Raw genomic sequence first — 12494 nt, 5'->3', positions numbered from 1 at the left:
AAGCATCTGACTTTTGGATTCAGCTCAGATCATGATCCTGTGGTTTCAGTTCAAGCCCCCAATTAGGCTCTGAACTGGCAGCAGGGAGCCTGCTTGAAGGATTCTCTCTCTATGCCCCTCCCCACTCGCACTCTCTCTCAAAATAGGGGGAAAAATGGGCAAAAACGGGGGGGCCTAGCTGGCTCAATCAGTGGAGTGGGTGACTCTTGAACTCAGGGTTGAGTTTGTGGCCCACACTAGGTATAATGATTACTTAGAAGTAAAAATTTAAAAAGCTGGGGCGGGCGGGGGGGGGGGGATGAGAAAGAATCTGCAGCCCAAGTTATACTGGGATCTTAAAAATACCTGGGTCCTAGGTGCTCAAAATTGGGACCTCAAGGAGTTTAAGTATCTGGTTTATACTGAAGAAACTTGAAGACAGGACCATAGGAACAGTGTCCAACAAAACACACAATGTCTTCTTCCCCCCTAAAATGGGAAAAAGTATGTAATCACAAATCCAAGCTATGGGGTGCCTGGCTGCTCTGTCAGAAGACCATGTAACTCTTGATCTCTGGGACGTGAGTTCAAGGCCCACGTTGGGTATAGATTACTTAAGTATTTGAAAAAGAGGGGAGCCTGGGTGGCTCAGTTGGTTGAGCATCCGACTTCAGCTCAGGTAATGATCTCCCAGTTCATGAGTCTGACCCTGCACAGGCCTTTGTGCTGACAGCTCAGAGCCTGGAGGCTCCTTAGGATTCTGTCTCTGCCTCTCTCTCAAAAATAAGCAAAGGTTAAAAGATAAATACATACATACACACACATACACAAAGAAGCCCATGCTATTTTAAGTGTATGTAAATCCCTATCAAAATGTCAAAAATCACTTTTAAGATCATTTGTGTTAGTAAGTTAGTAAACAAGGCATGGGTTTCATAAAGTTAAGGATTCCCATCTTAGAAACAACTAATTGTTAAACTTTCAAATAAGATCCTGGATAGAGTGCTGACTCACCCTTGGTTTCAAAGAGCAGTTCTAAAGAGCTTAGGGGAAAGGGCTTTAGACACATTAACACTCAGCAATTTATTTCATTTCAACAAGAAATGTGTAAGGTTTTAATGATGACTATCTGGAGAAAAATACCAAGTTATGTAAACATTTACCTAAAACTTGAGTGTTAATTACTAATTTGGTAGCAATAGCATTTTATATGTAGTTAAAGACAGAATCAAACTTGATAATCATCTCAATCAACAAAAAGGGGGAGGGTAACAAATACAGCTAAGTGGCTTTTTTAACCAATCCATATGGACATTTATAGTTTTAATTAATCACAATCAGCCCACCTTAAAATAAATCGCACAGTAAGTGTGCTCATACTTCCATGTATCGAGAAATAATGGCAAAGAATAGCAATGATGTCTAACTTTTGAAAATCTTCAATTAGGTTGCAATATTATTTATGAAAAACATAGAATCAACATATTTGATACTGCATCCAGATTATTACATAAGAATGTTTAGAAATGAATCATATGCATCAAATCCCGGAAGACAACGTATAAACCTTCACTAGCCTCTAATGAAACACTTAGAATATGGTAAACAATCAAGCATGTTCTAAATTAATAAAGAATGACCTGAACAATGAGAAGCAATATAAAAGTAGTTTTCAGATTAAATAGTAATTTTCAAACCATAGACTGGGTTACATTTCTAGAAGGGGTGGGTTCTCCTTTAATGTCTCTGATTACACCAAGTGGCATGCTAGGCCTCTTTCATCACTCAAGAAATTTAAAGTCTAATACTTGTTTATAAAGTCTAAACAACTTAGTGATCCCTGAGGGAGTTAACCAGTGACTCAAAATACAGAAATGTGTTAATGGTTGTAATTTTTCTTCACGTAAGGACAACGTTGGTAGGGTTTGGTCAGAAATTTTATAGAGCACCTATCAGATTTCAAAATAAGTAACAATCTGGCAGGAGATACACAAAAGGCAGACTTTCTAAAGGTACTTCAACTTGTGAACATCTACTAAACAGGAAAACACTGAAAAATCCCTTCTCTCTTAATACCAAGTATAATAGAAAAGCAAAAATAATCCTCTCCTTTAATTAATGATCTTTTGATTTAAACGGAAATCATGAATCAACTATATGGACTTTTAAGTGTATTTAGATGCAGTACTGTGGTCTTACTCTTACCTCTTACTTCACAGGGGAGATCAAAGGACCAATTCATAATACAAAGTGCTATACTTTCTTAGGATATAAATTTGTTCTTTTTAGATGCCCTAAGATAGCAAGGTCTTCCAACACTTCAAAATTAAATGCTATCCTAGCTCATGGATTTGGGTTAGCATCAAGGTTTATAAAAGCAAATCTGAGGTACTTAAGCCATAAAGAAAGAAAAAGAAGGTTTCATAACCTGAACTCTTTGTCACATAACTGTAATAAAACCACTCTTCTTTTCCTGCCCTCTTCGGAAGCTATTACCCTAACTCATTATCTCAAAATTGTATGTACTTTTTAAAGGAAAGCAGTTTTCTTTGCACTCTTGATACTGAAATTTTACATACAGCTTGATTTAAAGGCCTCTGACAGTTTTCTAAACTCAAACATTACAAAGAAACTTTTTTGAAACAATATAAACTTGCTGGTGTTCAAGAAAAGTCACATTTTAAAAAGTCTAATTTCTAGGCAATTTCAAACTAAAAATTGGTAGGTAGGGTACAAAAAAATGCCCTAACAGCCTGTTATGATTACTGAATAATTCTCTCCATTTCCTTGAAATTTATAGGCTAAAAGTACTTGATGAATTGAATTCTCAGTAAGTCCTTTTAAATGCAAAAATTTGGCAAATTTTCGAATTAGGTGAAAAAAACAATGATTTCAAATTAGAAAAGATTCAATTCCTACCTGCCACAGCACCAAATGCCAAAGAGCCACTCATTTGTAGAGCCTGCTGTGCTGCTGGTGGGATCTGCAAACCTGTACCTGTGTAAAAGAACAGATCTTGAAGTCCTTATGTTAAGGGAAGAAAAACACAGTTTTCCAGGTGCTCACTACTACCAAAGTCACTTCACTAAAAGTATTTACAAGCAGGGGTAACTGGGTGGCTCAGTGGGTAAGTGACTGGACTCAATTCATGATCTCAAGGTTCTTGAGTTCAAGCCCTACATCTGGCTCCACACTGGCAGTGTGCAACCCTGCTTAGGATTCTTGCTCTCTCCTCTCTCTGTCCCTTCCCTGCTCATGCTTTTTTTGCTCCTTCAAAAGCAAAATTTGGAAGGGGTGGGGGGAAGCCTGGGTGGCTCAGTCGGTTAAGCGTCTAAGTTTGACTCAGGTCATATCTCACAGCTTGGGAGTTCAAGCACTGCACTGGGCTCTGTGCTGACAGCTCAGGGCCTGGAGCCTGCCTGATTGTGTCTCCCTCTCTCGGTCTCAAAAATAAACCAACATTAAAAAATATTTTTAATTAAAAAAAAAAAGCATTTACAAGAAAAACATAGTATGATAGCTGGCACTACATTTATTAAGTATGAGGATATGATAATCATACAAAAGCAAAAGGATGGGGCGCCTGGGTGGCTCAGATGGTTGAACATCTGACTTCGGTTGTCATATCTCACAGCTTATGGGTTTGGGCCCTGTGTTGAGCTCTGTGCTGATAGCTCAGAGCCTGGAGCCTGCTTCTGATTCTGTGTCTCCCTCTCTCTCTCTGCCCTTCCCCTATGTGTACTCTCTCTCTCTCAAAAAAAAAAAAAAAGCAGCAGCAAGCAAAAAAAACCATACAATGTATGCTATGGTTCTCAAAAGGCACCACCATAAAGTAGATTCCATTAGAACTTTTAAGGCAATAACTTCACCTATAAAACTATATACACCACTCAAGAATAGATAATAAGCTTGACTCCAAAATAAGAAAAATATTTTTTCACTTATCAGTCTGTGTGGGTTACCTTTTTCATTACTATCCCAACAATAAATCATTCACAACACTAGGAAAAACTTACCCTCTGCGAGTCTTGCCATTAATTGGAGACGACCAGTTGTTCCCAAGTCAATTCCAGTCCTTTCCAGTTCATCACTGTCCAAAAATGAGCTAGCACTGGAAGCATCAGTACGTTCAGTAACATGACCAACTTTCATTGGTCTCCCTGCTAGTTCAAATCCATTAAGTTGTTCCAGAGCCTTCTTGGCACATTCTGAATCGGAAAACTGTATAATTGAGAGGGGGATTAAAAAGTCCTGTATGTAAGTTCGCATATATACCAAAGGTAAAGAAATGCTTATTAAATATAGTATATTTTATAATCACAGAACTGAATAGACAATAAAGTATAAATTTCTAACTTTAAGTAACATAATCTATATGATCAAACCACAAGCTCATGCGAATCAGTTTTGTTGATGTGATGGTTTCGACTCCAAGAAATTACCATGTAATGGCACCTATCCTTGGAAATAAGGAATCTTAGTAACAAAACGTGTGAAGTTATTTTTCAAACTTCAAATTTTAATGTGCCGAGATAAACACGGTGCTATCTTCTCTTTATAAAAAGAACTATTTAGAGGGGCGCCTGGGTGGCGCAGTCGGTTAAGCGTCCGACTTCAGCCAGGTCACGATCTCGCGGTCCGTGAGTTCGAGCCCCGCGTCAGGCTCTGGGCTGATTGCTCGGAGCCTGGAGCCTGTTTCCGATTCTGTGTCTCCCTCTCTCTCTGCCCCTCCCCCGTTCATGCTCTCTCTCTGTCCCAAAAATAAATAAAAAACGTTGAAAAAAAATTAAAAAAAAAAAAAAAAAAAAAAGAACTATTTAGAAAAATTAAAACATCACTCAAATGTTATTTTTAAAAAAAAATCCTGGGTCATTTTATTGCCAATAACATCATGAAAACTGTTAATTCCCAGGATGCAAACACAAACTGATTTGCACTCTGTATTTCACTTAATGGAAGAAAAATATACTCTCATGAATTCCATACCTTAATATTTTACCAGTATGTTGCAAAATAATTTTTTTTCTCTTTTATCAAGACAGGAAGAAATAATGGAGAGTCACAAAACAGAAAACATTTACCAATACAGCACCATATAGATTTACATAATCTAGCTTTGTACCAGATCTTAGTAAATAGCGTATGTATAGTTGATAATTAAAAATTTTTTGAGGAGCACTTGGGTGGCTCAGTTGGTTAAGCATCAGACTTCAGCTCAGGTCAAGATGTCATGGCTTGAAGTTTGAGCCCTGCATTGGGCTGTGTGTGGACAGCTCAGAGCCTGGAGCTGCCTCAGACTCTGTGTCTCCCTCTCTCTCTCTCTGCCCACCACCCCACAACTGGCATTTGGTCTCTGTCTCAAATATAAACATTAAAAAAAATTTTTTTAATAATAATAGGCCTGCATGTTTTATCTGACATTTAGTAAGATTTCTATGAAAAATGTGCCTGGCCACTAACCAAATATTCAAGCACCAAACCTATCACATAAAAAAAATATTTTAGGGAACACATGATGAAATACTCAATTTAGTAGAAGTGACACGTAAAATGTCTTGACCACACACAGAGGAAAATAACCACACTAATGTTATTAGAAGCAAAATAAAAAATTAGTTTAAAAAAAGTGACTTGGGGCGCCTGGGTGGCTCGGTCAGTTAAGCGTCCAACTTCGGCTCAGGTCATGATCTCACGGTCCGTGAGTTTGAGCCCCGAGTTGGGCTCTGTGCTGACAGCTCAGAGCCTGGAGCCTGTTTCAGATTCTGTGTTTCCCTCTCTCTCTGCCCCTCCCCTGTTCATGCTCTGTCTCAAAAATAAATAAACGTTAAAAAAAAAAATTTTTTTAAAGTGACTTAACAGCTATAATTTATAAGTAACTTTTCTCCTTTCACTAATACATATTGAGAAAGATAAAAATCCCAATTACCAATAAAACTTTATCACTAAAAAACATTTAAATTTTACTGAAATTTGAACACAATACAATTATAATTTCTTGATTAGAATTCAGACCTATTTGTATTTAAAAAATTTTTTTCAGGGTGCCTGGGTGGCTCAGTCAGTTAAGCATCCAACCTCAGCTCCGGTCTTGATCTCACTCACAGTCCATGTGTTTGAGCCCTGCATCAGGCTCTGTGCCTCCCTCTCTCTGCCCCTCCCCTGTGCTCAAGCTCTGTCTGTCTCTCTTTCAAAAACAAATAAGCCTTATTAAAAAAACTTTTTCTTTCTTTCTTTCTTTCTTTCTTTCTTTTTTTGCAATAGCAGCTATGGTGCCAATTCACATTTGCTCTAGAAATAGTTTCCAGAACCTCCTGAAGATATATGATGATGTAATTGAATTACATTGGGAAATACAGAAGAGAATTTACTTTTAAAGGGGCCCCTCCATTCAATTATCCCAAGTGCCACATCAAAACTCTATTCCCATCAGGGAATGGGCTATGCTGGTTAACCACAAACCCTTATAATAAAACAATTCTGACCATGGTTTTGAGGTGATGACACACAAAAAGAATTTTAAGTAAAACAGAATTTCAAGAGACTTTTCATTCAACTCACAAAAACACGTAATAAAACGTACTAAGAAACTGAAGAACTCATAATGGAATTATAGACTTCAATGACACAGAGATTTAGCTATGGAAATTAATGACCATATACAGAATAGGAAACTGGCTAAACATCAACATTTGGTAAACATGATGTTAATCATGGTAATTGCTTACCGTAATAAAACCATATCCCTTAGATCGACCTGTTTCACTATCCATCATGAGTTGGATACTTTCAATCTAAAAATGAAAATCATGATTATTATTGAAGCAAAAAGGAGGAAACAAAAGCATTTTATTCCTTGAAACATGATTTTTTAAAAAAATCTCATCCGGGGCGCCTGGGTGGCTCAGTCGGTTAAGTGTCTGACTTCCGCTCATATCATGATCTCGCAGTTTGTGGGTTAGAGTCCCGCGTCAGGCTTTATGCTGACAGCGCAGAGCCGGGAGCCCATTTAGGATTCTGTGTCTCCCTCTCTGCCCCTCCCACACTCACGCTCTGTCTCTACTTCAAAACTAAACAAACGTTAAAAAAAATTCCTCTTTAATAAAAAAAACTCATCCAGGGGCGCCTGGATGGCTCATTCAGTTAATCATCCGACTCTTGGTTTCAGCTCAGATTATGACCTTACAGTTTCATGAGTTTGAGCCCATCAGGCTCTGCACTACTAGTGGAGAGCCTGCTCTGAGACTCACTCTCTCCTTCTCCTTTTCTGTCCCTCCCTCCCTCACTCTCTCAAATTAAATAAACTTAAAAAAAAAGTCATCCCCACCCCCGAACTGAGGGGCTCCTGGGTGGCTCAGTCTGTTGAACAACTATTGATTTTGCCTTAGGCCGTCATCCCAGGTCAAGGGATTGAGCCCTGTGTCAGGCTCAAAGCTGGGTGCGAAGCCTGCTTAAGATTTTCTCTCTCTCCCTGTTCTGTTTGTGCTCTCTCAGATTTAGGAAAGAAAAAAAAAAACTTTTTTTTGAAAATACATCACAACCCTCATTTCCAAAATACCTTCTAAAAGCCTAGAAACGTCCCAAACAAGAAGTTATGCACTGTGGAACAAGGGGGAAAAAAAAAAAAAGTATGATCTTATTCTTTTGCTTCAAAAACAAACCACTAAAAACCAAAGTTCCTTTGTAAACCTACAATCAGGTATTAGAAATAATTAACAATTTGCTTCCTTTCCACCATTATGCTAAAAACACCAAACATTAATTCTCAGTAACACCACACATGATAAATTGCCCAAGATGCTGGAATAACTAAACTCAACGCTGAATGTAGTTGATCACTGCACAACTGTGAATACATGAAAAGGCAATGAATTGTATGAAGATACTGGGACTTACCCTTCCAAAAGGCTCAAAGATCCCCCGAAGCATATCTTCAGTTATGTTAAAGTGTAACGAGCCCACATAAAGCCTCATAGGTCCAGCACTTCCCTTTTGTAGATTGTTTGCCATTGCTGCAGCTCTGTTTTTTTCTGCCTACAAGTTGGACAGGACAAAATGCACATCACGCAGCACTAATTCAAATCATTTCAAAGTAAAATCCCATTCACTTTAGATTTGCTTAATGACAAGTGATGTCAAAGGATAGTGATGACATCATGATAAGGTGAGTCACACACAGAAGTATAAATATTGTATGATTCCACTTACCTGCCACTGTGATTAACAGCGCAGAGTTCAAATTAATTTTAAGAATATGGTTCAAATGCCCAATTTCTAAACAAAAACTGTAATATTTCATTCAAGAAGTTTTAAAACAAGTTTTAAGCCCCTATACAAGACATATACAAACCAACTATATGCTGTATTTCCTATGTAAGTTGAAATCAGTTCTAAAAGTACACTCTATCATCTAAATTAGATGCATGCTGACACCAAACATGCTAAATGTGGGAAATAAGACTTTCCTAGAATTTAGGTAAATACATTCATTATTCATTAAAATTGATGCACTCTCAAAATCACTGTTACTCAAAGTACAGTACACCAACTGGCTGGCTGTCATAAAGAGCATTTGTCAATATAAAATCCAATCAAGCAAACCATTCAGTTTGGCTGTCATTTTTTCTAAAAGTAGTCTTTCTCAAAGGTAATGATTATCAATTTATACTCTAACACATGTTCCTTTTCTTATTAATAAACTGGGGCACCATGAGCAGTAAATATCCCAAAGGAAGCTTAAAAGTTAAATGAATTCAAAACCTCATTTAATTTGAGGATTCTCAGCCCTCTGTCTACATGCTATTAAGTTTGTCCTTCATTACGGGAAATCAAGGAATTACTTTTACCCATTTCCCAATAATTGCCTATTTTTTTAAACAGACATTCAAGTGATAAATACCCACTATCAAGTTACTTCTAAAACATTAAATAGGATCTATTATTGCCTTTTAGATATGACGTAAGTGAATAACTTAGTTACAAACAACTTATTAGCAGTGAAACTGGATGGAATTTCATGTCAGATCTGGTTCCAAGGCTGGTGCCTTTTTTACTTATTTTATAAATAAAATCACTGAAGTTGATGAAGTAACTATATTATTTAGGAATTCCAGAGTATTAACTTCAGTGGTTCGAAAAGCAACCAACAGGACTTATTTTTTTTTAACACAAGTTTTATATTGCTCAAAGTATTTAATTTTTTTTCAGTGTTTATTTTTGAGAGACAGGGACAGAGGGTGAGCAGGGGAGGGGCAGAGAAAGAGGGAGACAGAATCTGAAGCAGGCTCTATGTTCTGAGCTGTCAGCACAGAGCCCAACACAGGGCTCGAACTCACGAACCGTGAGATCATGACATGAACAATCCAGATGCCCCTCAAAAATATTCTTTGAATTCTATATTCTCCATTAAAAAGAAAAAACTGAGCTACCAGTGACAGATATGTTTCTTAATAAAAGTAAGTATGGATATAGAATCCTAAAAATACTTTCATAATAGAATGATACATACCAATTTTTTCACATTTACTGTATTGCTAATGCTAATTTCATTTCCCAAAGGCATTACTCACTATAAAGTACCAGCAAAAAGGAACAAAAGACATTTTAACCAGAAGACTTTCTGAAAATTAGTTTGAAACATCTTACCTTCAAGAAATGCTAATAACTGATAGTTATTCAAACTACTCTTAACATTTTATAAAATCTTATACGTTATACATCGTAAGATGCATTATAAAACAATAAAAATATTAAAATTTATTAGAAGTGTCAAAATCACTCCATTTAAAAAAGCAGCGGTAAACATGCTCTTCAATGCTTCTATACTCAATGAATCACCACAAAGCAATAAAATTATAGACCACGGTCTCAAGTCTTTTTCATGAAATAGATATTCAAGACTTATATTAGAACAAGATGGGGGTGCCTGGATAGCTCAGTAAGTTAAGCATCTGACTCGGCTCAGGTCATGATTTCACGGTTTGTGAGTTCAAGCCCCACATTGGGCACTGTGCTGACAGAGCAGTCTGCTTGGGAATCTCTCTCTGCCCCTCTCTCAAAATTACATAAACAACAAAAAAAAACCACGAACAGAATATTGTTAAAATTATACTTTTATCAAAGTAATGAAGACAAAAAAGAAACAAACCTGTTCTGAGAACATCTAACTCAATAATTCATGATTATATAAGGTACTACAGCATAACATTAAGCAAGAGCAGGTTTCTTGTACTATCGCTAATCAAATTCCTAACCAAGAAAAAAATTACCTGTGACGCTTGTACTATGATTGGCACTCCTAAAACACGTTGGCCAGTTAATCCTATTGCTAGAGGCACCGAGCTAACATCAACAAACTCCACATATGCAATTCCTTTGGAACGTCTTGAATTTCTATCAGAAATCATTCTCACATCTCGAACCTAAAAAGAAAACAAACACTTAATACAAGGTTCTCTTTATGCAACCATCCACTATAAACCATTATTTTTTATTTTACTGACAATGTGGTTTTATTTGCTTACTTTTAAATAATCTCTACGCCCAATGTGGGGCAAGAATTGATGACCCTGCAATTAAGAGTCATATATCTTCTAGACTAAGTCAGCCAGGCACCCTCCCCTCCCCAACAATGGTTTAAAATAAGTAAAATTGTCAGTCCACTTCTACTTCTCATGAATGTGTGATAATGGTTATTATCTCCAATACTATTAACTTCCAAGTGAAGTAAAACAGAAATGCTGCGCAAAAAAATTCCCTAACTGAATTTCAAACAAATCAAAAGATTTGATGTTTAAATATTCTCTAGTTCAACCTAACATATTAAGGTTATTATTAAAATGTTTTTTTGGGGCGCCTGGGTGGCTCAGTCGGTTAAGCGTCCGACTTCGGCTCAGGTCAGGATCTCGCGGTCCGTGGGTTCGAGCCCCGTGTCGGGCTCTGTGCTGACAGCTCGGAGCCTGGAGCCTGTTTAGGATTCTGTGTCTCCCTCTTTCTCTGACCCTCCCCTGTTCATGCTGTCTCAAAAATAAATAAACGTTAAAAAAAAAAATTTGGGGGGCGCCTGGGTGGCTCAGTTGGTTAAGCGTCCAACTTCGGCTCAGGTCATGATCTCACAGTCCGTCAGTTCAAGCCCCGCATTGGGTTCTGTGCTGACAGCTCGGAGCCTGGAGCCTGTTTCAGATTCTGTGTCTCCCTCTCTCTGACTCTCCCCTGTTCGTGCTCTGTCTCAATAAATAAACGTTTAAAAAAAAAAAATTCTTTTTTTTAATAAATAAATAAAATTAAAAAAAAAATGTTTTTTTGTTGGGACACCTGGGTGGCTCAGTTGCTTGTGTCTGACTCTTGATTTTGGCTCAGGACATGATCCCAGGGTTGTGGGATCGAGCCCTGCATTGGAGATCAGAACTGAGTGTGCACCCTACGTAAGATTCTCTCTACCTCACCAGTGCTCTCTAAAAAGAAGTAATAAAAATATTGTTTGCACTTCTCACATACTTGATCTCCCCGAATAAACTAAAAACTTACCTTTCCTACTGTAGAGAAAAACTCTTCCAAATCCCTTGGGCGAATTCTTGCTGCCAGCTGCATGCAGAAAACTGTCCTTGCATCTCTTTCCTCAGGAGTTAGATTATCAATAGGTTCCCTAACAGGAATAAAAATTAATTTTATAACTTACGCTCTTATTTTTACTTTTTAAAATTCATTTTCAATAAATAGAATAAACTTTAACAAAAGTAGTTTGTCACTATTCACAAAATGAATATTTCACTAAGATTTATACAAAACATCCATAAAATAATTCACTGTGACTCAATTCCTTCAACAAGACGACAGTTACTAGATGTTTCTTCTGATAATACCTCACATGGTACCAGGACAGAAGTCCATTGGCCTGGCAATTTTACAAACAGTAATTTATACAGAATAATAAAAAAAACTATCAGAAACCCGAGTTTAATAAGAATCACTAAAAATAACTAACTACAAGTATCAGACTGTAGTGGAAGGAATGATTTCCCAAAACAAAATCATACAGTGAAATAGTCTGACAATCACAAATGCTGAACTCCAAGTTATGAGAACTATTTTATTCTGAAATTTTTTCCTGATTTTTTTATTTAACAAACTGAGATAAATATATGGAATAACGAACTGGTTGTTTATTAGATCAGTCTCGTAAGACTACAAATTTAGTATCCAAAAGAATGTTTCTTGACGGTTATAAAATACAGAAACAGTACCCATAAGCAAATCAAAAATGAAAAGCAGGAAATTATATAGACAAATTATCAGCAGTGGAATTCAACTTAATTATTTTTACATATAGCCTTGATAACTGACAGCATTTCTGATTATATGGAGGGAACTAAAGTGCCTGAGTTAAGTAAAAAAGCACAAAAGATGAAACTTAATTTCATGAATTTTGAGGAAGAAACACAAGCGTCTATTAACATTATTTATTAGAAAACATCACTAAGGTTAAGGTTCTAAGTGAATCCTTAGAGACATAAGCACAA

At 36.9% G+C, this 12494-nt stretch overlaps 1 protein-coding gene across 10 annotated transcripts in view; it reads right to left on the bottom strand.

Annotated features, from left to right (window-relative positions):
• Positions 1-12494, bottom strand: part of RBM39 (RNA binding motif protein 39) — a 30243-nt gene that overhangs the window by 6699 nt on the left and 11050 nt on the right. For all 10 annotated transcript variants that reach the window (XM_049650893.1, XM_049650894.1, XM_049650895.1 and 7 more), the window contains 6 exons: positions 11503-11620; positions 10245-10397; positions 7873-8010; positions 6705-6770; positions 3996-4200; positions 2899-2976 (listed from right to left, as the gene is read on the bottom strand). In XM_049650893.1, the coding sequence (XP_049506850.1) occupies positions 2899-2976; positions 3996-4200; positions 6705-6770; positions 7873-8010; positions 10245-10397; positions 11503-11620 (758 nt within the window). The remainder of the gene's footprint in view (positions 1-2898; positions 2977-3995; positions 4201-6704; positions 6771-7872; positions 8011-10244; positions 10398-11502; positions 11621-12494) is intronic.

The sequence above is a fragment of the Panthera uncia genome (genome assembly GCF_023721935.1).
Source record: "Panthera uncia isolate 11264 chromosome A3 unlocalized genomic scaffold, Puncia_PCG_1.0 HiC_scaffold_11, whole genome shotgun sequence".
In the NCBI taxonomy this organism is placed as follows: domain Eukaryota; kingdom Metazoa; phylum Chordata; class Mammalia; order Carnivora; family Felidae; genus Panthera; species Panthera uncia.
This window is presented reverse-complemented; position numbering and strand designations above follow the sequence as displayed.